The 22,926-nt window shown below is 43.3% G+C and overlaps 1 protein-coding gene across 6 annotated transcripts in view; it reads left to right on the top strand.

Annotated features, from left to right (window-relative positions):
* DRC1 (dynein regulatory complex subunit 1) overlaps positions 1 to 22,926 on the top strand; it is a 58,986-nt gene that overhangs the window by 27,774 nt on the left and 8,286 nt on the right. For 5 of the 6 annotated variants that reach the window (XM_012475554.2, XM_064364264.1, XM_064364266.1 and 2 more), the window contains 7 exons: positions 3,419 to 3,556; positions 4,521 to 4,607; positions 5,327 to 5,449; positions 16,735 to 16,874; positions 18,901 to 19,035; positions 19,394 to 19,626; positions 22,742 to 22,854. In XM_012475554.2, coding sequence (XP_012330977.2) covers positions 3,419 to 3,556; positions 4,521 to 4,607; positions 5,327 to 5,449; positions 16,735 to 16,874; positions 18,901 to 19,035; positions 19,394 to 19,626; positions 22,742 to 22,854 — 969 coding nt within the window. The remainder of the gene's footprint in view (positions 1 to 3,418; positions 3,557 to 4,520; positions 4,608 to 5,326; positions 5,450 to 16,734; positions 16,875 to 18,900; positions 19,036 to 19,393; positions 19,627 to 22,741; positions 22,855 to 22,926) is intronic. The other variant, XM_064364262.1, reaches the window with a different exon arrangement.

Here is a 22,926-nt window from a genome sequence, read left to right on the forward strand (position 1 = left end):
ACCTCCAGAATAGCTGAGACTTCAGGCCTGTGCCACCACGCCCAGCTAATTTTTGCATTTTTAGTAGAAATGGGGTTTCACCATGTTGGTCAGGCTGGTCTCGAACTCCTGACCTTGGGTGATCTGCCCACCTTGGCCTCCCAAAGTGCTGGGATTACAAGCATGAGCCACCGTACCTGCCCTGTAGTATGTTTTGAAGTCAGGGAATGTGGGGCCTCCAACTTCCTTCTTTTTCAAGATTATTTTGGCTATTTTTGGTCCCTTGAGATACTGAATTTTACAAATTTTAGGATGGTTTTTCTGTTCCCACAAAACATGATGTTGGGGTTTTGATAAGGATTGCATTGAATCTGTAGATCGCTTTGTATAGTATGCACATTTCAACAATATTGAGTCATCCAATTCATGAGCACAGGATATCTTCTGTTTGTATCTTCTTTGATTCCTTTTAGTAGTGTTTTGTAGTTTTTGGTATAGAAGTCTTTTGCCTACTTGGTTAAGTTTATTCCTACGTATTTCATTCTTTTTGGTGCTATAGTAAATGGTTTACTTTCTTAATTTCCATTTTGGATTGGTCATTATTTGTATATAAAAATGCAACTGATTTAACATTTTTTAAAAATTTGTTTTATTTATTTATTTATTTTTGAGACGGAGTCTTGCTCTGTTACCAGGCTGGAGTGCAGTGGTGCGATCTCGGCTGACTACAACCTCCTATTCCCTGATTCAAGCTATTCTCCTGCCTCAGCCTCCCGAGTAGCTGGGATTACAGGTGCCTGCCACCGAGCCCAGCTAATTTTTGTATTTTTTTTTTTTTAGTAGAGACGGAGTTTCACCTTGTTGGCCAGGATGGTCTCCATCTCCTCACCTCGTGATCCGCCTACCTTGGCCTCCCAAAGTGCTGGGATTGTAGGCGTGAACCACCGCACCTGGCCAGTTTATTTTATTTTTTTGAGACAGAGTCTCACTCTGTCACCCAGGCTGAAGTGCAGTGGCCCAATCTTGGCTCACTACAACCTCCACCTCCTGGGCTCAAGTGATCCTCCTGCCTCAGCCTCCTGAGTCGCTAGGATTACAGTGTGTATGACTATGCCCAGCTGATTTTTGTGTTTTTAGTAGAGATGGGGTGTCACCACATTGCCCAGGCTGGTCTCGAACTCCTGACCTCATATGACCCACTCACCTTTGCCTTCCAAACTGTTGGGATTATAGGTGTGAGCCACTGTGCCTGTCCTGACCTTTTTCTTTTTAAATTTAAAATTAAAAAATTTTATAGGATACATAAGATATTTTGATACAGCCATACAATGTGTGATAATCACATGGGGGTAAATGGGTATCCATCCCTTCAAGCATGTATTATTTCTTTGTGTTACAAACATCCAATTTTACTCTTTTAGTTATTTTTAAATGTACAATGAATCTAGCTGACCTTAGTCACCCTGTTGTGCTGTCAAATACTAGATCTTATTCATTCTAACTGTATTTTTTTACCTATTAGCCATCTCCATTCCTCCCCAACTCCCCACTACCCTTTCTTAACCTCTGGTAACTATCATTCTACTTTCGATCCCCTCAAGTTTAATTGTTTTAATCTTTAACTCCCACAAGTGAGTGAGAACATGCAAAGTTTGAATTTTTATACCTGCCATTTTCATTTAACACAATGCCTTTCAATTCCATCATGTTGTTGCAAATGACAGGATCTCATTCTCTTTTACGGCTGAATAGTCCTCGATTGTGTATATGAACCACATTTGCTTTCTCCATTCATCTGTTGATGGACACTTAGGTTGATTCCAAATCTTGGCCATTGAGAATAGTGATTTTTTTTTTTTCTTTTGAGATGGGGTTTTGTTCTTGTTGCCCAGGCTGGAGTGTAATGCCACGATCTCAGCTCACCACAACCTCTGCCTCCCAGATTCAATTGATTCTCCTGCCTCAGCCTCCGAAGTAGGTGGGATTACAGGCATGCACCACCATGCCTGGCTAATTTTGTACTTTTAGTAGAGACGGGGTTTCTCCATGTTGGCCAGGCTGGTCTCGAACTTCTGACCTCAAGTGATCCGCCCACCTTGGCCTCCCAAAGTGCTGGAATTACAGGATTACAAGTGTGAGCCACTACGCCCTGCCTGGTGTGATTTTTGAATTTTGATTTTGTGTCCTGCAACTTTGCTGAATTTGTTTCAGTTCTAACAGGTTTGTGTGTGTGTATGTGTGTGTGTGTGTGAAATCTCTAGTTTTTCTACATATAAGATCATGTCATCTGTGAACAAAGATAATTTTAACTCTTTTCCAATTTTGATGTCTTTTCAAGTTATAAACTTTTAACTAGAAGAAAAAGCTTTGCAATAATTGTAGAGTTATTAGCTATCTAATGGAAATACAGTCATGTGTCACTTGATGGAGATATATTCTGAGAAATGCATCGTTATGTGATTTCATTGTTGTGCAGACATCATAACGTGCTTACACAAACCTAGATAGTATAACCTACTACACACCTAGGCTATATGATACAGCCTATTTATTGCTCCTAGGCTACAAACCTGTCCAGCATGTTACTATACTGAATACTGTAAGCAGTCGTAACTCCATGATAAGTATTTGTGTATCTAAACAGAAAAGGCACAGGAAAGATACTGTATTATAATCCTATGGAACCACTGTCGTATATATGGTCTATCATTGACTTAAATGTTATGTGGCACGTGACTGTAGTATTTTTACAGTAAATGCTGTTCCAGAGTTTATGTCCTTAGTTAAGGAATGCAATTTAGTCTGCAGTAGATATGTTCCTGTGTTGGAACCTGCACATTAATTGCTCGGCTGGGAGGCTCTAGGCTTTCTGGGAGCTTGCAGGGAATTTGCAGCAGGTGATGACATTGAGGGGTTTGGTCCTGGGTGCTTGTTAAGAGCTTTGCCCTGAGCCCATTCTACTCCATCTTCTGTGCTTTGTCCCAGGCCTTCTCAGACTCTTCTGAAGCCACTTTCTCTTTACACAGTTCATTATTATTATTATTGGAACAGCGTCTTGCTCCATCTCCCAGGCTGGAGTGCAGTGGTGCAATCGTGGCTCACTGTAGCCTCAACCTTCTGGGCTCAAGTGATCCTCCCACCTTAGCCTCCCAAGTAGCTGGGACCACAGGCATGCACCACCATGTCTGGCTAATTTTTGTACTTTTTTCTGGAGACCCAGTTTCCGCCATACTGCCCGGGCTGGCCTCCTGAGCTGAAGTGCCTGCCTTAGCTGTCCAAAGCGCGAGATTACAGGTGTGAGCCACTGTGCCCAGCCTTCTTTGTGCAGTTTCATGTCCTAGTGTTGACAGATTCTGGTGAGAGGGGTCTAGAGAGAGTGCTTGGCACCTCTTGCTCCTGACACAGTTTGTGTCCAGCCTTTTACATGCTTTTTTTCTAGGAGTTAAAAAAAAAGGATGACCAGTATGTGAAGGATTTGAAGAAACAGTCAGATGACATCTGCCTGCTTCTGGAGCGGATGGAAGAACAGGTGAAGAATGTAATGAAAACCTTTCGTGAGGAGCTCTATCACATTGAGGTAACAGGGTGTGAAAAGACCTGCTTTCTGCACTTGGGGGAGGAGGTCTAGGTCTGTCCTAATGATCTGAGGAGGGCCCCAGATGACTTCTCTGTCCTCTGATTTCTGTTTCTGCTCTTGGGTTTTATTAATTTATTTACTCATTCATTCATTTGACAAGTACATATCAGGTGTCTATTATATGCTGGGCAGTGTTCCAGGGGGCTGGGGATGCAGCTATGAACAAAAGCAAGTTCCCAGTGGATGCTGTATTCTAGTAGGAGACGGCTAGACAATGAACAAGTCACTAAATACATTATTTCACAGGTGGTAATAAGTGTTTTGAAAGAAAATAAACAAGGAGTTGGGGAGTAAAAGGGGGATTAGCTCTCCCTAAGCATAAAGCATATGTGAGGCATTTATCTGTTTCTTTATGGCAACTGGGGTGGACAGTGGTGAAGGGGAGTGCTGCATAGGATTAAGGAATCAGTATTTTGAATTTGAATGAAACGTTCACGATTGAGAATGAAATTTAGTCCTTTCCAAGATGGAAGAGAGCCAAGAGGGTGGAGAGACTTGCTTCTGCATTCCCACACCTACCCCTTCTGAGCTTCATGCTGCCTTTGCTTCATGGGAACCCCAACCGTGGCAACCAATGCTAGTCACTGTTGAATTACGTACCTGTGACTGCCAACAGGGCCACTGGCCTTCCTCCAGCTCCCGGCCTCTGATATTGACTAAGCCACGGGACTGTTGGCACATTCCCTCTCTGCATTTGGAGTATAGACATCGTAACAGCTGATTTCCACGCAACTCCTTCCATAGCCATTTGGTCTCATGAAACTTGGCAAGTCTGCATTTGGGTTTGACTTTTTCTATATGGTCGGTGGTATGGCACTTATACAGTTGTCTAAAAGTTCTTTGACACTGGTTGGACCTGCCCAATCAAAACAGACGCAAGAGTCTTTTTCCTTCTTGGTCGTAGAAAGCATTTGAGGTGGAACGCCAAGAGCTACTGGCCAGTAATAGGAAGAAATGGGAGACGGCCCTTCAGGCTCATAATGCCAAAGAGGTAAAGGGTGAAAGCTGTCAAGGGTGATCCGGGGGGTCTGGGGTGATTTCTACTGTGACTGAATTTGCTAGCCTTTCTGTATCTTGAGTAGAATTGCTGTGGTTGAATACTACTGCGTTCATTACTGCGCTTGCTAATGAGTGTGGCCTTGCGGATGGGGATTGTTTCTTTGGTGGTGGTGAGTGCCACCGAGGCAGCCTGCTGTGTTTTCCATGGTCCTGTCACTTCTCCTTTGTTTCCTGGGTATCTAACCCAGCTGTGAATATTCATGGCCCAAGGTGTTTTGAGACACATTTTTAAAGGGTGTGGGATTATCATTTTATCTCAGAGTTGTAAACAACAAAGAAGTGACTTGACCAAGATCCAATAGACTGTTTAGAAATATAAAGCCTAGAGCCTCCCAGCTGAGCAATTAATGTCCAGGTTTCAGGGTCTGTGTGTAATTTCTTTTTTTCAAATATTTAGACTTCAAGGAGAGGAGCTTAATTTCATAATGGAACATTCCTCTTAGAGTTTCTGGAGTAATGACCCCATTAGGCAATACAAGCCAAGTCCTAAAAGCCTTGGGGCTTCAGGACTTCTGAAAGCCACCAGACTCCCCCCACCGGAGTCGTGAAGCTCCCAAACTCTCCCCTGTGTTATGCTTGTCAGGCCATCTGAAGGATTGAGGTGGGGCAACGATGGTCCCTAACTTTTCCCTTGTCTTCCTGTGCCTTTAGCTGGAGTATCTTATCAACCGCATGAAGAAAGTGGAGGACTATGAGAAGCAGCTGAACAAGCAGAGGATCCGGGATTGCGAAGAATACAACATGATCAAGATCAAGCTGGAGCAGGATGTGCAGGTGCAACAGCTGGTCCTCACTAGAGTGCCTGGGTGGCAAAACACCTGTGAATGTTTCATATTTGGCGACTACCTGTGATATTCTAGAGGTAGTCCCTTCAGCACATATTTATCAACCATCTGCCTTCTTTTAAATGTTCGTATCTGAAGGAGCTCATGTACAGGATATATGCAGAGGGATGCTTCCTTTAAGAAACCAGTGGAGGTGGGCTGAGCATGGTGGCTTACACTTGTAATCCCAGCACTTCGGGAGGCCAAGGTGTGAGGATTGCTTGAGTTCTGGAGTTCGAGACCAGCCTGGGAGACATAATGAAACTCTGCCTCAGCAAAAACAACCAACCAACAACAAAAAAACTAGCTGAACCTGGTAGCACACACCTGTAGTCCCAGCTACTCACGAGGCTAAGGTTGAAGGCACACTTAAGCCCAGGAGTTTAAGGCTGTAGTGAGCTGTGATCACTCTAGCCTGGGCAAGAGAGCAAGACCTTGTCAGAAAGAATGAGAGAGAGAGAGAGAGAGAACAAAGAAAGAAAGAAAAAGAAAGGAAGGAAGGAAGAGAAAGAAAAACTGCCAAGATACTACAGCGGTCTGGAAGCCTTTTACTCCTGGCAAAGGGAAAATGTCCCTAGGACAAGTTGGCTGTGTCTGAGAGCCAAAGCTAGGACAGCTACTGCTAAAAACGGCAGCCATCAAGTGAGTCTCTCCCATAATCCAGGTACTTCATGAATGGTATCTCTAATCCTCATCACCAACAGCACTTTGTATCTCAGGAATCTGAAGCTTAGAGACAAAGCTATATATCTAGCACACGATAAACCCTGAATTCAAACCCAATTCTGTCTGGCTCAGAAGCCTATACCCTTCCCCTTATTTCAAACAGCCCCTTGACTGATGGTTGGAAATTTCAGTGAGGCAAATTCTGACTATCAGAAAGAAGCATCTAAGAGTTAGGACTGTCTTATATTCAGAAGGGCGTCCTACAAAGCAAAGATTGCTTATCTCAGACTGTGCAATGGCTGAATGACTGCCTGTCTTCGGTGTGGAAAAAGGGTTCCTGCAGCAGTAGGAGGTTCTTTCTGGTTTCTAAAGTTTTTTCCAAGTCTAGGATTCTGTTTCGACACCGGTTTAAAAAAGTCTCTCTAATTGCATTTAGATGTAACGTACTTGCATCTTCATATTCAAGTGTGGTCTATTCCTTTCAGTCTCTATGTAGAAAAAGGTCTTAGATGAACACTTTTCCACGTAGCTTTTGGTAGAATTTCAGTTCTTTTCCTGTTACTTGATATGAAGTTAAATTAAAAACCCTGTTAGGTTACAAATATATTTACCAGTCTTGAGAATCTTCCCAGGTCCTTCTCATATTAATGTCACAGAAATGAGAGTTACTGACAGAACAGTACAAGTCTGTAAGACAGTAGCGCTATTTATTTTATTATTTATTTATTTATTTTTTGAGACAGAGTTTTGCTCTTGTCATCCAGCTGGAGTACAGTGGCGTGACCTCGGCTCACCGCAACCTCTGCTTCCCAGGTTCAAAGCAATTCTCCTGCCTCAGCCTCCTGAGTAGCTGGGATTATAGATGCCCGCCACCATGCCCAGCTAATTTTTGTATTTTTAGAAGAGGCAGGGTTTCACCTTGTTGGCCAGGCTGGTCTTGAACTGCTGACCTCAGGTGATCCACCCATCTCGGCTTCCCAAAGTGTTGGGATTACAGACGTGAGCCACCGTGCCCAGCCAACAACAGCACTATTTCTGTGGGCTGTACTGTGATATGATTTTACTGAAAATGGCTATTGTTAAGCTTTCTGAATTTATCTTGGTTCTGTGATAATTTATGTGACAAAACTACATATTGTTGGCTTCAGTGAGATATATGGAATTTCATGTTCTTAATCCAATGTTCAAATACTTGAATGAGGCAAAAAATACTAGGACATGGGGAGATGCCGGGGGTGGGTGTAGGAGGTAGGGTAAGATCAGAGAAGTGGGGGGGCAGGGAGGCAGGGGGCCTGGTACCACTGGCTGTCCCTGTCCAGGTTGACTGATGGTGGCATGTGGGGATGTGGGAGGCAGGCAGATGGAGACATTTCAGGCAGGAAGGGGGCACAGTGCTTTTTCATCTTAGTTCTTTCCTGTGTCAGATGGAAACTGAGGCTACCTGTACCACTTTCACACTGTAACTGGGGGAAAAATCATCCAATCAGGGACTACCCATATGGCAACATGGGGAATGTTTTAGTGGGTTGAACTTTATCATAGTGACACTTTTTTGTTTTTTTTGAGACAGAGTCTACCTCTGTCTCCCAGGCTGAAATGCAGTGGAGCAATCTCCACTCACTGCAACCTCTGCCTCCTGGGTTCAAGTGATTATCCTGCCACCACGTCCAGCTAATTTTTTTTTTTTTTTTTTTTTTTTTGTAGTTTTAGTAGAGACAAGGTTTCACTATGTTGGCTAATCTGGTCTGTAACTCCTGACCTTGTGATCTGCCTTCCTCGCCCTCCAAAAGTGCTGGGATTATAGTGACTCTTAAGTGCACTTTCACTAGACCTTCAAGCCAAATGGCATTGATTTTTGTTAAGAAGATATGACACGCAGCTCAACATCAAATTTGCTCTTCCCAACTAATGCATAGCACTCTATCAGTTCTAAAATATGGAACTAAAATTCTTGCAAACCGCAAAAATAGGAAGGATCAGTCCACATAGATTTGGATAATGGGTAAAGTACAAGATGTAAAAAAAAAGTCTTAATGTTCAAGTGCTTGCTGCCAGTAAAGGTCATGTTATTAAAAACAGAGCAAAGAGAAGCCTGTAAACATTGCATGCTTAGGTGGAAACTCCCTTCCCCTGCCCACCACCCTAAAAGAAAACTGCTAGAAAACATTTAATTCTTGATGCAGGAAGATACAAGTGTTTTTATCTGTACACCTTACATACTCATTTAGGATTGTAAGATGTTCGGCTCAAATTTAGGGGCTGTTAACTTTTAATACCAGAATATTAATCCCCCAAAGTTGAAGATATTTATTTGCACTATACTAATTTACATTCTGCAAAGCACAGAGATAAACAGAGTTCAGCCTCTGCCCTCCAGGAACGTGTAATCTATCGAGTAAGAAAACAAGCTACACAAATAGTGTCAAAGAGCAAGAGATGGAACAGAAACAGGGAGCAGGAATGTGGCCTGAGATGACATTGCCAGTCTTAGGATTCCAACATGGGATCCTGCAGGCCCAGCTTAGGGTCTAGATCGGGGTGAATGGGGTCTCTGGAGTCAGCAGAGAAGGTCAGAAGGCCAAAGGGAAAGGCTGTTTTAAATTTCCATTCTGCTGGCACATTGGTGGCAGCCTCTTTTCCTGAGCCCATGGGCAAGAGATGATGCCCAAAAGCAGCTGTGGAGAAGCTTGCACTGCCCCAGGAAAAAGAGGGGAAGGTGTTATCAACACCTGTGCTACATTTACCATAGAAGGAGTTTTGCGGCAGGTCAGATTGTAATCTTTATAGATGACACAAATATTGTGTTTTGCCATTAGTCTTGGGAACATGAACTATAACTTTGTAAAATATCTTTGGATAATTGAATAATAAGCACAGACACTTAACAAAATCAATTACAGTTTTTTTAACTTTTATTTTAGGTTCAGGGTACATGTGCTGGTTTGCTATATGGGAAAACTGCACATCACAGGGGTTTGCTGTACAGATTATTTTATTACCCCAGTAAAAAGCATAGTACCTGATAGGTAGTTTTTTGATCCTCTTCCTGCTCCCAACCTCCACCCTCAAATAGGCCCAGTGTCTACCGTTCCCCTCTTTGTGTCCATGTGTTCTCATCAGTCCCACTCGTATGTGAGAACATGCGGTATTTGGGTATTTGGTTTTCTGTTCCTTTGTTAGTTTGCTTAGGATAATAGCCTCCGGCTCCAACTATGTTGCTGCAAAGGATATATTCTTGTTCTTTTTTTTTTTCTAAACCCTTATGTCAAACCATATGATCTTGTTCCTTTTTATGGCTGCATAATATTCCATGGTGTGTATGTACCACATTTTAAAAATCCAGTCTATCATTGATGGGCATCTAGGTTGATTTCCTGTCTTTGCTGTTGTGAATAGGCTGCAGTGAACATATGCATGCATGTGTCTTTGTGGCAGAATGATTTCTATTCCTTTGGGTATATACCCAATAATGGGATTGCTTTGTCAAATGGTAGCTCTGTTTTAAGTTCTTTGAGGAATTGCCACACTGCTTTCCACAATAGCTGAACAACTTTACATTCCCACCATCAGTGTGCAAGCGTTCCTTTTTCTCTGCAACCTCACCAGCATATCCTGTTTTTTTGTGTTTTTTTTTTTTTTTTTTTTACTTTTTAATAGCCATTCTAACTGGTGTGAGATGGTATCTCATTGTGGTTTTGATTTGCATTTCTCTAATGATTAGTGATGTTGAGCATTTTGTCATATCTTGTTGGCTACATGTATGCTTTCTTTTGAAAAGTGTTGTTCACGTTCTTTGCCCAATCTCCCCTGCTTTTCTTTTTTTGGAGACAGGGTCTTCCTCTGTTGCTCAGACTGGAGTGCAGTGGCATGATCTTGGCTCACTGCAGCCTCGACCTTCCAGGCTCAAGCAATCCTCCCACCTCAGTCTCCAGAATAGCTGGGACTGCAGGCACATGCCACCATGCCTGGCTAATTAAAAATTCTTTTGTAAAGATGGGTTCTCACTTTCTCACTTTGTTGCCCAGGTTGGTCTCAAACTCCTGTCCTCAAGGACTCCTCCTGCCTTGGCTTCTCACAGTGCTGGGATTACAAGCATGAGCCACCATGCCCAGCCATCCATATATATATATATATATGTATATATATATATATTTATATACTATTCTATATATATAATTACAGTATATGTATATAATTATATTATATATATATAATGTAATAATCTGCCTTTAAGAATGAAATTCACATGAGAGTGCATGTGCTAGAGCTTGCATTTATAGTTCACATATTCTTGTTGTATTGTAAATATAAAAAAATCCTATGGCCAAATAAGTCTGGAAAATGCTGTCTTAGGGATAGGGGATTATTGCAAGGCCATGAGAAAAAGGAGGGCTCCCTGGAAATCATCGCAGCAGACATTCATGCACTCTGGGTCTCAGGGCCCCCAGGCATCAGTTCCCGTGAAGACTGAACAGCCATTCATTGTCATCCCAAATGGAGAGCAGCTCTGAAGACCCTCCTTCTCTGTGAGTGCTCGTTTATTCTCAGATAGTTACATCCCACATGGAACTTTTCTTTCTTTCTTTCTTTCTTCTTTCTTTCTTTCTTTCTCTTTCTCTCTCTTTCTCTCTCTCTTTCTTTCTTTCTTTCAAGATGGAGTCTTACCCTATTGCCCAGGCTGGAGTGCAATGACATGATCTTGGCTCACTGCAACCTCCGCCTCCCGAGTTCAAGTGATTCTCATGCCTCAGCCTCTGGAGTAGCTGGGATTACAGGCGCATGACACTACGCCCGGCTAATTTTTTGTATCTTTAATAGAGGCGGGGTTTCACCATGTTGGCCAGGCTGGTCTTGAACTCCTGACCTGTGATCCACCCACCTTGGCCTCCCCAAGTGCTGGGATTACAAGCGTGAGCCATCTCATCCGGCTAGAGCTTTTCTTTTCTTTTTTGGAAGAAAGAAAGAAAGAAAAAAAAGAATGAAGAAGCGGAAGAAAAAGGAAGAGAAAGAGAGAGAGAGAACGGGAGCACCGCTCCCCTGCCCAGGCTAGAATGCAGTCCAGCAATGGGCACCGAAAACCTCCCCCATACCAACAACTATACTCAACGATGTAGACAGGAAGGAATAAGGGAAGAAAACAACAAACAAGCAGCCAACCAACACTTCATTCAAACCCATGAAATGCCATGCGATCACCGAGGAGCGATTCACCTCCAAGCATGCAGTCACCCACCCCTGGAATAGGCGTGAGGTGGCAATGCATGCCCTGTGTATTTGAAGTGGAGAGCTCCACAAATGTTCACCAAGTTTACTTGTTCAAAGTCTGAGTTCAAGTCCTGGATGTCCTTGTTAATTTTCTGTCTCGTTGATCTATAGAATCGTTAACTCTTCTTGTTATGTTGATCCTTTTGCCATTGTGTAATGTCCTTCTTTGCCTCTTTTGATCTTTGTTGCCTTAAAGTCTACTTTATCTGAGGCGAGAATTGCATCTCCTGCTTTTTATTTATTTGTTTATTTTTACTCTCTGTTTGGTTGGTAAATCTTCCTCCTTCTCTTTGTTTTGAGTCTTTGTGTATCGTTGCATGTGAAATGGGTCTGGATGCAGCATACCGATGGGTTTTGGCTTTTTATCCAATTAGATTATATATAAGTTTAATACTGCCATTTGATGCTAGTTGGCTGTTTTGCCTATTAGTTGGTGTAAATTTTTCATTGTGTTGATGCTCTTTGCTTTTTGATATATTTTTGGAAAAGCTGATATTGGTTGTTCCTTTATATGTATAGTGCTTCTTTCAGAAGCTCTTGTAAAGCAGGCCTGGTGGTGGTGAAGTCTCTAAGTACTTGTTTGTTCACAAAAGATTTAATTTTTCCTTGGCTTGTAAAGCTTAGTTTGGCTGGATAGGAAATTCTGGGTTGAAAGTTCTTTTCTTTAAAGATGTTAAATATTGGTCCCCACTCTTTTCTGGCTTGTAGGGTTTCTGCTGAGAGATCTGCTGTAAGTCTGATAGGTTTCCCTTTATGGGTAACCTGACCTTTCTCTCTGGCTGCCCTTAGTATTTTCTCCTTCATTTCAACCCTAATAAATCTGGCGATTATGTGCCTTGGGGTTGGTCTTCTTGAAGAATATCTTTGTGGTGTTCTCTGTATTATCTGGAGTTGAATATTACCCTGCCTTGCTAGGTTGGGAAAGTTTTCCTGAATGATATCCTGAAGAGTATTTTCCAACTTGGATTCATTCTCTTTGTCACATTCAGGTACACCTATCAAACGTAAATTAGGTCTTTTCACATAGTCCCATATTTCCTGGAGACTTTGCTCATTCCTTTTTATCCTTTTTTCTCCAATCTTGTCTTCTCGTTTCATTTCACTGAGCTGGTCCTCGACATCTGACATCCTTTCTTCTGCTTGATCAATTCGACTGTTTAAACTTGTGCCTACTTTGTGAAGTTCTCGTGTTGTGTTTTTCAGCTCCATCAATTCACTTATATTCCTCTCTAAATTGTCCATTCTCGTTAACATTTCGTCAAACATTTTTTCAAGGTTCTTAGTTTCTTTGCATTGGGTTAGAACAAGTTCTTTTAATTCACAGAAGTTTCTTATTACCCACCTTTTGAAACCTGCTTCTGTTATTGGAACACACTCGTTCTCCATTAAGCCTTGTTCCGTTACTGATGAGGAATTGCGATCCCCTGTAGAGGGAGAGGCATTCTGATTTTGAGTATTCTCTGCCTTTTTAGGCTGGTTTCTTCCCTTCATTTTATATTTATCCCTCTGTTGTCTTTGTAATTGCCGACTTTCTAACTAGGTCTCTGAGAGGTCGTCCAATTTGTTGATTCCCAGCACCAGAATCTGAGCAATCCACTGTGCCGGCCAAAACAGCGGTGTTAAGATTGATGGTGCTTTTCTGCCTGGAAATCTCCAGACTCTGCACCAAGAACTGCCGCACTGAGGCGCCAGCAAAACTGCCGTGCCGGCCACAAGAGTTGCCCTGGCGACCCGTGGGGCTCCTCCGCTGGGAGTCTCTTGGTCCGTGAGCAATAAATATTCGTCTGAAAGTGTGGCGTCCTCTTGTTCTCTGCGCTTTCACTAGGAGCTACGAGCCCGAGCTGCTAGTGATCAGCCATCTTGGATCTCTCTCCCCCGGCTAGAGCTTTTCTATTGGACTTTTGTACCAAGCTGCCTCATAGACCAATGGCCTCCCTTATGTCCAGTCCATGTGTGTTTGGTTTGTGTTCTGATTCCTAACTCCCTCACTATGACCAAGTCACTGGTGACTTTTGAAGTGGCAGATCTGGTTTCATTTGAGGAATGGAGGCATAAATTATTGCAACTTTGCAAGAAGAGCTGCTGAGAGTCCCTTTCCCGGGAAACACTCAGGGTCATCCCTAGAAGGGGACAGGGCCCAGAGTAACTCAGCCTGGGGCCACCCAGATAATTGCAGTTGAAATGAGGCTGTGCTATTGGCATAATCCATAGGCCCTTTGGGATATCGTTTGAGTCTGACATTTCAAAATTAACTTTAAACAGGCCCAGAAAGCGTCCTTTGTAGTTGTAGCTGTAGCATCTGGCAGCTCCCTGTCCTGCTCCAAGTTCCCACCCAAGGGCCAGGCCTGCCCCTGGTGCTCCAGGGTCTGCCCTGCACGATGCTCAGTGTTGGCAGGATGTGGTGAGGTGGGCACCATGGCCACTGGGAGTATAAATCGTAGATTGCTCTTTGGAAAGCAATTTATTGAGAACCTCTGACTTAGTCATTTCACTTCTCAGAATCTACCATAAGGATATAAATTACCCCAAGAGTTTTATATATAATTTGTCCCAGTATTATTTTATAACAAAGAAACTTATTAAAACTATATATAACTATATATACACACACACACACACACACACACACACACATACACACACACACACACACGACTGTTGGGAAATAGTAAATTATTACATGATAAACATGTTAAATATTTCATATATGATAAAATGTCATACTATATAAAAGTATTCTAGCCCATAATCCCAGCACTTTAGAAGATCGAGGCAGGTGGATCACCTGAGGTCAGGAGTTTGAGACCAACCTGACCAACATGGTGAAACTCTGTCTCTACTGAAAATATGAAAATTAGCCAGGCTTGGTGGTGGGCACCTGTAATCCCAGCTACTTGAGAGGCTGAGGCAGGAGAATCACTTGAACCCGGGAAGTGGAGGTTTCAGTGAGCTGAGATGATGCCACTTCACTCCAGCCTGGGCGACAGAGCAAGACTCTATCTAAAACAAAAAAAAAGTATTCTGTACCATTAAAATGGTGTTAATAAAACTTTACTAACATGGGGAATTGTTGTTGTAATATTGAGGGAGAAAAGCAGGATATGAAATTGTAGACATAGTCTGATTCCAGCTACGTAAAGGACACTGGAGGGGAGCGTGCTGATATTAACCGACTTCGCCTTTGGGGGTGCAGTTATCGGTCATCGTGCAGCCTTTTTCTTCTGTGTCTTCTTTTTCATTTGCTGTACTTTCCACATTTTCTACAATGAGCAAATACTGCTTTTGCACTCAGGAACAGTTTTTACAAAGAAAAATGTCTAACTAGAAAAAGTAAATAAAAAGCAAGTCGAGAAATCGAGAGGTAGGATTAGTTAGATCTCAGGGACCAATAGGATTCTTCATTTACCATCTGTTAAAAGATACTACACGCTTCTATCCTGCAGAAGACAGTCAAATATTCATCTCGTAGTGGAGACTGAAAAATCTCTGCCATGGTGATGTAGAATATCCTTGACTAATTCCCCCTGTTATAACATGGGGATCACTGGATTTCACAGCACACATGGAAATGATGTGCTTCCTGACCCAATGAAGTATCGCCTCCTCGCCAGGAGCCCTCCTCGAGTATGATCCAGAGCGGGCTGTGATAGCCGCTTGGAATCACTTCCTCTGTCGATTCCCAGGCAAGAATGTGTAGCCTAGCAGAGGGAGACGGGAAGGAGACTGGAGAGCACACGCACATGGTGGCTTTATCGAGTTTCTGATTCCACTGAATTGCCTTCCCATTCCTGCATTTCACTCAGGAGAGGCAGGAGCATGCTAACCTCCAGCCTTGCCTCTCTCTGATCTTTTTTTACACAACCTGTCAGGGTGATCTTTCTGCAGTGACTGGACCAACCATTTTCCTTCCCTGCTTAACATTTTTAGTGGGCCTCCATTGCCGTCAGGATAATGCTTTACATTCCTGGCCCTGGGGAGGGCTCTGCTGCTCGGAAATGGGGTCAGCCTCATTTCTGACCATTTCTTGCCTTGTGTCTCACATCCCGAACTTCTTGTGGTTTTCCCAACCACCCCCCCCCCCCCGCCTCTCTCGCCTCTTATATGCTATTTCCTCTCTCTAGAGCCCTCTCCCTTCAGGTGTCATCTGCATAACTCCAGCACATTATCTGGGTCTCAGCTAGACAGGCCATCTTTCCAGGGATGCCTTCCCTGGTCTCTCAAGACCAAGGACAGTGCTCTTCTCATTGGTCCCATAACTGGGCTTCCCTCTCTCTTGCTTCTTATCACTAGTGCTTGTTTATCTGTCTCTGTTCTAGACAGGTCAGGACTATGCCTTTCTCACTAGTGTTTTCCCAATGGCGCCTCGAAAAGTATCTGAACGCAGATTAGGCACATGATAAATATTTGCTGAATGAATGAATACAGCTAATGGAAGTCCAAAAAGTAGGCATGACTGTGTCTGTCCTCCTTTTAAATGAACCTGGGTTGCTAAACAGTAACACTTCCACTCTGGAAGGTCAAAGTGGGGAAATTTCAAGTTTTTGTGGCTATATTTATTTTTATGGTGTTTTTAGAGGGGCTGCTCATATCTCTAAAGGGTCTGGTGAAAGTTTCCAGAGTTAGTTGGACTTGAAATCTCTGTGATCTTTCTTAGACTTTAGGTACACAGATTTTAGCTTACAGTTTGTTGACTTGTATTTTATCTTGGCCTTTAACTTGAGTCTCATGATAGATTTTTTAACAATGCATGCTGAGGCACTTATCCCTAAGGTTCCTCTAACATGACTTGAACAATTTATCAGAGGCCCACAAGCTAGGGCCAATTAGTGTGTGTGTGTGTGTGTGTGTGTGTATATAGCTAGCTAGATAGATAGATATAGTATTTCAGAGCATACCTTTATTTGTGTACAATTCTAGATATAATTCACAGGACAGATCAGTTTATAAATGTAGGGAAGTTTCTTTTTATATTACTTTCAGTATAAATTTCTACCAATACTTTTACCTTGTACATCTTTATTATTTATGAATATAGGTACAAAGATGAATAATACATCTGAATATGGATATACATAGCTAGGTAAATAAACATACACAGACAGGATTATATAAGTATGTCTATGTAAATATTTACCTATGCAAAGCATGTTCCCCAAAAGACATTTTAAATACACTAGTTATGTAATACTAAGGATGCAGGTGTAGAGTTAGTGTATCACACACACACATAATCTTTTTAACTTTCACACACACACATAATCTTTTTAATTTTAACACACACACACATAATCTTTTTAACTTTAGATTCTTGAGCAGCAGCTTCAGCAGAGGAAAGCAGTTTATCAGCTAAACCAAGAGAAATTAGAGTACAACCTGCAGGTGCTGAAGAAGAGAGATGAAGAAAGCACGGCGATTAAATCCCAGCAGAAGAGGAAGATCAATCGGTATGCTAGCATGCAGAGCGTCTTTCTTCTGGGCCCTTCTGTGCTGAGAATAGGGATGAGTATGTGTTTTTCTCTATTGAAGGGGTAGAAACCAGTGAAAATATAACCAACACTTAATAAAATAGTTTTTTTGGGAAACGTTAATACATTCGAGTGGTTTCTCCCCAAGAAAAGAGTACATAGCAAAAGGTCTTCTGTTGCCATTCATCTTGTTCCTCTTTCCCACCTCTGTAACCATTATTTGTTTGTTTCTTCCAGAATTTCATTAGGCGTATACAAGCACACACAAATACTTTCATCCCCCATCTGCTTTTGCATAATGATGGTGGTCCGTACACATTGCTGTATATCTTGAAGACCTTCCCTTCCCAGTTCATAGAGAACTTTCGCGTTTTTGTTTTTTTTTAATAGAGACAGGATTTCACCATGTTGGTCAGGCTAGTCTCGAATTCCTGACCTCAGGTGATCCACCCGCCTCGGCCTTCCAAAGTGCTGGGATTACAGGCGTGAACCACCGCGCCTAGCCGCTTTCATGGTTTCTTAAGCTGCTTACTACCCACTGCATAGATGCACTATGATTTATTTGACCAGTCTCTAATGATGGACATATAGATTGCTTCCGCCCTTTTTCTCTTACAAATAATACCAACCTAAGTACTCCTGACAATTCGCCAGTTTTGTGCAGACACCGTGGCTCATTGAAAGGTCCCTAGCGTCTCACATATCCTTCCCTCCCTCCTTGTCTCCTTACTTCCATCCTTCCTGCCTTTCTTCCTTTAAGAATTGCATTCTAAGTTCCAGACCGTTGCGCTAGGCTCTGAGGACCAGAGTGGAAGAAGACTTCTTGTTTGTAGAAGGAGACAAGATTGAGGGTTTTTCTCCAAACCCCAAATAGCCTATTATTATTTATGAATTCTTCCACTTGTAGGTTGATAATAATACATTTTGGACACATGTTGAATGTATAGAGGAACACCAGTTGACCTTTTGATAGCGACTTATCACAGAAAATGATACTGAGTAAATGGTATGTCATCTTAAGCCTGATTATCTGAGAAACAAGAATAGTCAGGGGACAGTATTTATGAAAAAAATCCCCCTATATATGCACCATACCGGATAGGGGAACATCCAGGAAAGGCACACATCAATACAGCAAGGAGGCACCTGGGAAACCTTCCCAAAGAAGTGAAATATTGGAAGGGGGTGGGGACAGGAATTGGCAAAAGGCAGTTAAGAGGAGACTCCAGGGGGCCAGTGCTGGTAGCCGAAGTGGCTGGTCTGAAGGCAAAGAGGTAGTAATCAGAAGGTCACACAGCAGGTGAAGAAAACGGGGAGGGCGGGAGGCGGGAGGAGGCGCTTGAGGCAGAGCTTGGGTTTGATGCACGTGGCTGAGATGAGTGGGACAGCAGTTTCTGAGCGCTTCCTTTTTGTCTCTTGCCTTCATTGCCATTTTCCTTTCCTCATCCCTACCACCCAACATTTCGCAATTTGACATCTGCATTTGTGCTGCTGTAACAGACTACCTGAGCCTGGACAGTTTACAAAGGCAAAAGTTTATTTCTCGCAGATCTGGGAGCCTGGGAAGGCCAAGATCAAGGCTGGCAGGTTCAGTTTCTAGTCAGGGCTGCATCTTTCAGAGGGGAGGAATGCTGTGTCCTCACACAGCAGAAGAGTGGGAGAGCAAGCCGGCCAAAGGCTTTGGGAGGCCTCTTTTTTTTTTGAGATGGAGTCTCACTCTGTTGCCAGGCTGGAGTGCAGTGGTGCAATCTCGGTTCACTGCAACCTCTGCCTCCTGGGTTCAAGCGATTCTCCTGCATCAGCCTCCCAAGAAGCTGGGACAGGCGTGCGCCACCATGTCAAGCTAATTTTTGTATTTTTAGTAGAGACGGGGATTCACCATGTTGGCCAGGCTGGTCTCGAACTCCCGACCTCTCATTCCACCTGACTCGATCTCCCAAAGTGCTGGGATTACAAGTGTGAGCCACTGTGCCCAGCCACAGACTTTTTTTTTTCCTTCAACCAGCCTGCATGATACACTTAACAATTTGAGATCAAAATATGCCAAGCAAATAAAGCAGTTCCAGGAGGAGAACCAGTCTCTAACCTTGGAATACAAACGTCTCGTGACGCAATTCAAGGAGCTACAGAAAGCCATGAGGTATCTGAAGGACTTGGTCCTATGGCACTTGTGCTAGTGTTGAGGTGGCAGGGGTGGAGTTTGTACAGGCTGTGATTTCACTGGACTTGATATCGTCGGCTATTTTGGAGCTGGACCAGGCACTAGTTAACTCTTTGTGCTGTGTTCCCCTGGCCCTTTACTTGCGTGTCACCTGCCTTTTCTTGAGATATGTTGGGATGGCTTCCAGTTTATCGTCAGTGGGAATAGTTGCCTGGGGACGGGGCCAAGCCTGGGAATTAACACAGCTCTTTTGCATGTTCTTGCCCTGCTGCCAGTTGAGGGGACCCTGGCCAGGCCCTGGGGTCAGCTGGCCATGCTCTGTGACTCTCCTTCACAGGCATTTTGCTCTTATTGATGACGAAAAGTTTCGGGAGATTTGGCTGATGAATGAGGAGGAGGCGAAGGACCTAATAGCCAGAGCCTTTGATGTAGACAGGATCATCCACACCCATCATCTGGGGCTCCCCTGGACAGCACCTGATTTCTGGTTCCTGAAGAATGTTGGGCCTATTTCTCAGCAGCCCCAGAAGTCTGCCATGCAGATAGTAGAAGAAATGCTTCTGCGCACAGGTAACTAGAACATTGTCATAGAGACTTAGAGCTGCTGGGGCCCTCTGAGAACATCGGGTCAACCCAATCATGTTAGAGACAGTCTAGGGAGGAGGGGGAAGAGCTCCCATAGCTAGGAGGTAGTAGAGTGTGTTTATTGATGTATCTTTTAAGTCTCCTCTAATTTATAGCTTTTTTCTCTCGCCTGTGTTATAAACTGGTAGTTAGGTCTAGAAACTTGATCAGATGCAGGTCCAATTTATTTTTGCTAAGTACACTATTGTGTAGTACCGCCACTGGGATAAACTAATGTTAAGTTGTCTCTCTTTTTGTGACATTAGCAACCATTGCCATTCATTGTCTAAGATCCATTAACTTTATTAGGGATTGGAGAATGGTGATATTTTAAATTCTATTCTTGTGTCTTTATTTAATATTTAGAATACTTCTTAAAAGAAAATCTTTCCTTCATTAGCAACTTGCTACCCTGAGATAGTCTGTGTAAGAAAAGCAGGATAGATGCTTCTTTTTTCTGTTTACCAGTTTTCAAAACAATGGATTGGGTCTCTAGCATCTTCCAAAGGTACCAATGAGTTTTTAAAAAATATTATGAATGCATGAATTGATACAAATTTGATGTATTTTAGTTTACTAAAGTAATTATCCTTATTGAGGCTGAAATTGTTCCATCTTTGGCCAGTGGAAGTCTTCCTATTGGCTTCTGGGTCCTTTTGACTCAGCCCTAGTGGTTTTGAACAGCATCCTGGCTTTCTAGGATGACCTGGTGTTCCAGGCATACATTATACTTTTCCTGCCTCAAGTCTGGAATCAGCCATTTCTCCAAGGGACCCCTGGTCCTTTTCAATAGGGAATTTTTTTTTTTTGAGATGGTCTCACTGTGTCACCCAGGCTGGAGTGCAGTGGTGGGATCTTAGCTCACTGCAACCTCCGCCTCCCAGCCTTCAGCGATCCTCCCACCTCTGCCTCCCAAGTAGCTAGGACCAAAGATTCATGCCATCATGCCCAGCTAGTTTTTGTATTTTCTGTAGAGACAGGGATTTGCCATGTTGCCCAGGCTGATCTCAAACACCTGGGCTCAAACGATTCCTTCCCAGAGTGCTGGGATTACAGGCATGAAACCACCATGCCTACCCAGGGAATGGTATTTTGAAACCATGCTGTGGGTGCTGGGTGCTTATTGCTTTGGGTTGGCCATTGTTTTTAGGACTTTTCAGTGGACAGAGCCGAGAGTATAGGATTTTTTTTAGTAATAAAACAAATCATGAGTTCATCCTAAATCCTCCTCATCAACAGTATGCCAGGATTTTTACTTAACAGTATGAAAGTGTATCCCCTTTCTTCCAACTTGAAAGTCTTAGTGCTCAATGACTTCAAAATAATGAATCACATGCATTCCTCACAGCACCACAGAGCCATCTCGGTTGAAAATATCAGCCCTACCACCAACAAATGATTACTAAAGACAGCTTACACTTTTCTATGGTTCTTTTTGTTCTTAAAGTGTGTCCCTCCAGGGGTATACAGACAGATTGCTATATTTTAAAGTCACTTGGGGCCAGGCACGGTGGCTCATACCTGTAATCCTAGCACCTTGGGAGGCCAAGGTGGGCACATCACTTGAGGTCAGGAGTTTGAAATCAGCCTGGCCAACATGGCAAAACCCCATCTCTACTAAAAATACAAAATTAGCCAGGCATGGTGGCACACGCCTCTAATCCCAGCTACTCAGGAGGCTGAGGAGGGGCATCACTTGAACCCGGGAGGCAGAGGTTGTAGTGAGCCAAGATTGTCCCACTGCACTCCAGCCTGAGCAATAGAGTAAGAGTCTGTCTCAAAAATAATAATAATAAAAAAATTTTTTTAAACTCACTTGGAATAGTTTCTGTGTGGTTATAGCACCAATTTAATACACATAGAGGTATTTTTGTTTCATTTTACTTTTGATTATTAGGGATTGCTTTTTACAATTTAATTATGTTTTCTTTTTGTTTGTTTTTTGTTTTTGTTTTTGTTTTTTTGAGACAGACTTTCAGTTGCCCACACTGGAGTGCAGTGGCATGATCTTGGCTCACTGAAACCTCTGCCTTGCTGGGTTCAGGCGATTCTCCTGCCTCAGCCTCCTGAGTAGCTGGGATTACAGGCGTGCACCACCACACCCAGCTAATTTTTGTATTTTTAGTAGAGATGGGGTTTTGCCATTTTGTCCAGGCTGGTCTCGAACTTCTGACCTCTTGATCCACCTGCCCTAAGTCTCCCAAAGTGCTGAGATTACAGATGTGGGGCACTGTGCCTGGCCTAAAAATTTAATTTTAATTAAGAAAATTTTTGTCTCTTGCTGTCATCTGTCAGTTCTTGCTGTTAATATTTCTCTGGGCTGGGTACAGTGGCTCACACCTATAATCCCAGCACTTGGGGAGGCTGAGGTGGGTAGATCACCTGAGGTCAGAAGTTTAAGACCAGCCTGGCCAACATGGTGAAACCCCATCTCTACTAAAAACACAAAAATTAGCCGGGCATGGTGACAGTCACCTGTAATCCCAGCTACTCAGGAGGCTGAAGTAGGGGAATAGCTTGAACCTGGGAGGTGGAGGTTGCAGTGAGCCAAGATTGTGCCACTGCACTCTAGCCTGGGTGACAGAGCAAGACTCCATCTCAAAAGAAAATTTCTCTGTGAATGTGCACAGCCAGCCGCCCCTGCTTTGAGTTGGCTGCTTCTATCTCATCTGTTGCAGGCTTAGAAACCATATAGCCACTTGCTAGATTATCTCTGAAATAAGAATAAATAGGCTCACACTCCCCCTCCCACCTCCTGGCTCATGGCTGGATTTTGAGTATGATGTTTTCAGGTAGACACAGTTTGGAAAAGTAGGCCATTACTACTGGCTGGGAATGGCCGAGTTCTCCAGGTGATCTCTGATTCCGACCCCCAGCCCTCTTTCCCCCCACGTAGTAGGCTTTTTTCAGTATAAAGAGACTGTGATAACACCTCCTCAAAGAGGCTTTGTAAGAGGTACGTTTTCTCAAGGAAAGCCATCTGACTGTTTCTCAGAGTCAATTTGGTCCAGAAATTATCTTCGTTCTGTTTCTCTCTCTTCTCCCCACGACCCATCTGCAGAAGAGGAGGAGGCAGAAGAGACTGCCTCTGAATCAGAGTCTTACCTGGAGCTGCCGAAGCAAATTTCTGAAAAAACTGCCAAGAGGATCCTGATGCTCCTGTGTGACGAGTCGGTGAGGCCAGGCGGCGCTGCAGCCGAGGGGCTCACGGGAGTGTGCTGCTGCAGAGGCCTCTGCCGGGCCAGT

The sequence above is a fragment of the Aotus nancymaae genome, unplaced genomic scaffold (assembly GCF_030222135.1).
Source record: "Aotus nancymaae isolate 86718 unplaced genomic scaffold, 86718_ANA_hifiasm-v0.15.2.pri h1tg000057l, whole genome shotgun sequence".
Classification (NCBI taxonomy): Eukaryota; Metazoa; Chordata; class Mammalia; order Primates; family Aotidae; genus Aotus; species Aotus nancymaae.